This window comes from Eurypyga helias, unplaced genomic scaffold (genome assembly GCF_000690775.1).
Source record: "Eurypyga helias isolate BGI_N326 unplaced genomic scaffold, ASM69077v1 scaffold17689, whole genome shotgun sequence".
NCBI classification, from domain to species: domain Eukaryota; kingdom Metazoa; phylum Chordata; class Aves; order Eurypygiformes; family Eurypygidae; genus Eurypyga; species Eurypyga helias.
In genome coordinates, this window is record NW_010270288.1 from 13,665 (window position 1) to 16,864 (window position 3,200).

At 61.1% G+C, this 3,200-nt stretch overlaps 1 protein-coding gene across 1 annotated transcript in view; it reads left to right on the forward strand.

The window, feature by feature from the left end:
• The window catches only part of MATN4 (matrilin 4), a 6,900-nt gene extending 4,066 nt beyond the window's left edge, over nt 1-2,834 (forward strand). The window contains exons 5-10 of the mRNA XM_010158397.1: nt 1-7; nt 117-239; nt 701-1,114; nt 1,465-1,617; nt 2,364-2,468; nt 2,632-2,834. The exon at nt 1-7 is cut by the window's left edge and continues 116 nt beyond it. Of these exons, the coding sequence (XP_010156699.1) occupies nt 1-7; nt 117-239; nt 701-1,114; nt 1,465-1,617; nt 2,364-2,468; nt 2,632-2,690 (861 nt within the window). The 3' untranslated portion in view covers nt 2,691-2,834. The remainder of the gene's footprint in view (nt 8-116; nt 240-700; nt 1,115-1,464; nt 1,618-2,363; nt 2,469-2,631) is intronic.
• Nucleotides 2,835-3,200: the final 366 nt, after the last annotated feature.

Consider the following 3,200-nt stretch of genomic DNA (forward strand, 5'->3'; position numbering starts at 1 on the left):
CGTCGTGGCGTCACGCCGGCTGCGGCGTACAGCGCGTGCCCCGTCCTGAGCCATCCCCGTTCCAGGGCTACCCTGCCCGGGTAGGGATAACCTTGTGCCCTTGGCTTGTGTTCCAGCCACCGACCTCTGCAACGGGGTGGATCACGGCTGCGAGTTCAAGTGCGTGAGCACAGAGGGCTCCTACCGCTGCGTGTGCCCCGAGGGCCAGCAGCTCCAGGCTGACGGCAAGGCGTGCAGCAGTGAGTACCGCGAGGGGAGGTGGCTCTTGGCATCCTCCTCCTCTGGGCTCTGTGCTCCCGGCGAGGGCTTACCTCAACCTAGGCTGGGGGTCTAAGTGGGACTTTGAGCTGGGTTGGAAGAGGATGGAGAGCTGGCTGGGCTTGGGGGAGCGCCCTGGCTGCGGCAGCGGGGGATGTGGGCTCGTGTCTTCAGAGACATGGTGCAGAAGATGAAACAGGAGCTTTGAGGAAGGGTTCAGGAAAAGGGAGCCCTAGGAAAGACTCTCGGGGGATGCTGGGGAAGTTTTTGGGCTACCCCTGGGTATGCTTTGCCCTGCTTCCCAGCCCCAGCCTGGCTGCAGTTCCAAGAGGGTCCACACAGTGTCCTGGAGCCCAGCAGCTCTGCCCGGCCCTGGGCATCTTCACTCTGTAGGTGCCCACAGCCACGCTGGTCCCTTCTGACCTTCCCCCTGTCCCCACAGAGTGCGGGGCTGGGCACGTCGACCTGGTGATGGTGATCGATGGCTCCAAGAGCGTCCGGCCCCAAAACTTTGAGCTGGTGAAGCAGTTTGTGAACCGCATTGTGGACCTGCTGGAGGTGTCCCCCCACGGCACACGGGTGGGGCTGGTGCAGTACTCCAGCCGCGTCCGCACCGAGTTCCCCCTCAACAAGTACCACAGCGCGGACGAGATCAAGGCGGCGGTGATGGACGTGGAGTACATGGAGAAAGGCACAATGACAGGCCTTGCCCTCAAGCACATGGTGGAGCACAGCTTCTCCGAGCTGGAAGGTGCTAGGCCTCCCTCCCACAACATCCCCAGAATCGGGCTCGTCTTCACAGACGGGCGCTCCCAGGATGACATCTCTGAATGGGCCAGAAGAGCAAAGGAGTCAGGTGCGGGGGACTGGGGAACCCCAAATCTCAGTGCTTCGGGAATCCCAGGATGATTTCTTGGGGGTGGCTGGCTCCAGGGGAGGCTGCAGCATCCAGCCTTGGGGTGCTGCATCACTTGGGTCCACAGGGGTCTGTGCCGTGGTCGGAGGGTGTGTCGAGCAGCATCCTTCGTGCAGCAGCCTGCACCACAGCAGTGCTGCCACGCTCCTGCCCGTCCTTCCCAAATGCCTGTTGTGTACTTGGGGAAAATCAGGGGAAATCCTACATCCTTGGCTTTTCTCCCGCTGGGCTTGGGGCCGCTTTATGTGGGGTGGCCAGTGCGGTGCTCAGGATCGGTCCTCGCCATGCAGGGATCGTCATGTTCGCCGTGGGTGTCGGCAAGGCAGTGGAAGAGGAGCTGAGGGCGATCGCCTCGGAGCCGGTGGAGCAGCACTTCTCCTACTCAGCAGACTTCACCACCATGACCCACCTCGTAGAGAACTTCAAGCTGAACATCTGCCCGGGTGGGTGTCCTTGGCCACGTCACTGGGGGGCAGGTTGGGGTCAGCCCCAAGGTGGGGGGAGCCCTCCTCTCCTCACAGAGCCATTGGGTGGATTATGTGTCATGTATCCCAGGGCTGAGCTGGGTGCTGTGAGACCAGACTGTCTCTGGATCTCACCAGGCTGTTGTGGGTATAGAGGTGTGTCTCAGGGAGAGATTTGGAAGAGGAGAAGGTGGAGTTGGGGGAGTTTAATGAATGTGAGTGGCCATCCCAGAGCCGTCGCATGGGCAGAGGCTGGGGTCACACCCTGCCTTGAGGGATGCTGCCTCAGCTCTGGGGATGGCCCATCTTTGGGGTGATGTGGATCTCACGTGGACCCATGTGAGGGTCTTTCTGGCCTGGGGAGGTTGGCACTTCCCAGTGCTCTTGGGACCCCCAGGAGCTCCATCACCATCGCCCCTGCTGCCACTCCAGCTTGAAGGCGAACCAAAGCTCCACAGTGTCCTTGGCAAACTGTGACCACGTGCGCAGCAGCTCCAGGGGATGCCTGGTGGGATGCCTGGCAGCGAGCTCGCTGGGCTAGCAGGGACCCAACCTGGCAAAAAGGAGGGCTGGAAAAAGAGGGAAAAATGGGATGAGAGCCCCAAGGCTCAGGTCCGGCCCCAGCGGGTGGCTGCAGGGACAAGGGACTCGTGCTGTGCGGGAGCAGGGGAGAGCTGGCACCACGGGGCTGTGCCTCTGACTGCACCCAAACCCCACGTTCACAGAGGAGAGCAAAGGGGAGACAGAGATCCGCAGCCCCTGCGAGTGCGAGGCGCTGGTGCAGTTCCAGACAAACACCGTGGCCATCCTGCAGAGCCTGACCGAGAAGAATATCCTTTGGGGTGATGCCTGGGCTTGCTGGGGACAGACCGCACAGGGGGAAGGGAAGGATGGATAAATGGGAGTGGGGAAGGTTTTTAGGCTCCTTCAAGGGGAAAAAGCCCTTTGCCCCCCCAGACTGTCCATCTCTCACTGTTTCCTTAGCATGTTCACTTGCTCAGATGACTGCCAGACTGGAAGACTTGGAAAAGCAGATAGCTGACAAGAAGTGATCCTTGCAGAGGGCTGCAGCGCCCGGATGGGGCACGGGGACGTACAGTAGCTACGAGGCATTGTTATTGCTAGGTTATTGTAAAGCATCAGTGTTTGTTCTTGTATCGCAAAATCCCAAGGGGGGTGCAGAGTGTATTTAAAAAAACAACCCCAAATCCTAAAAAAGAACTTGAGCAAAACCCCCTGCTGCCAAGCCAAGGGGTTCAGCCGTCGCCTCTGAACTGGCAGGTCTGGGATGAGGTGGGATGTCTGCGTGGGCAGGCTGGGCTTTGGATGAGGAACCGTGACACCCGGCCTTTTCCCAGAGCAGCTGGGATGAACCGGCCCTTGCCCGGCCCCCACAGCCCCCAGCACATGTGGCTTTGCAAGAGCAAAAACCTACAGCGATGGCACCCTGCAAGCTTCTGCTGCGAGTGGGGCAGGGAGAGCCGGCGCCACGGGCAGTGCACGGGGATGCGTGCTCCCCGGCTCGCCCGGCTGGCTCCCGGCATGGTGCCCGGGGAGTGCGC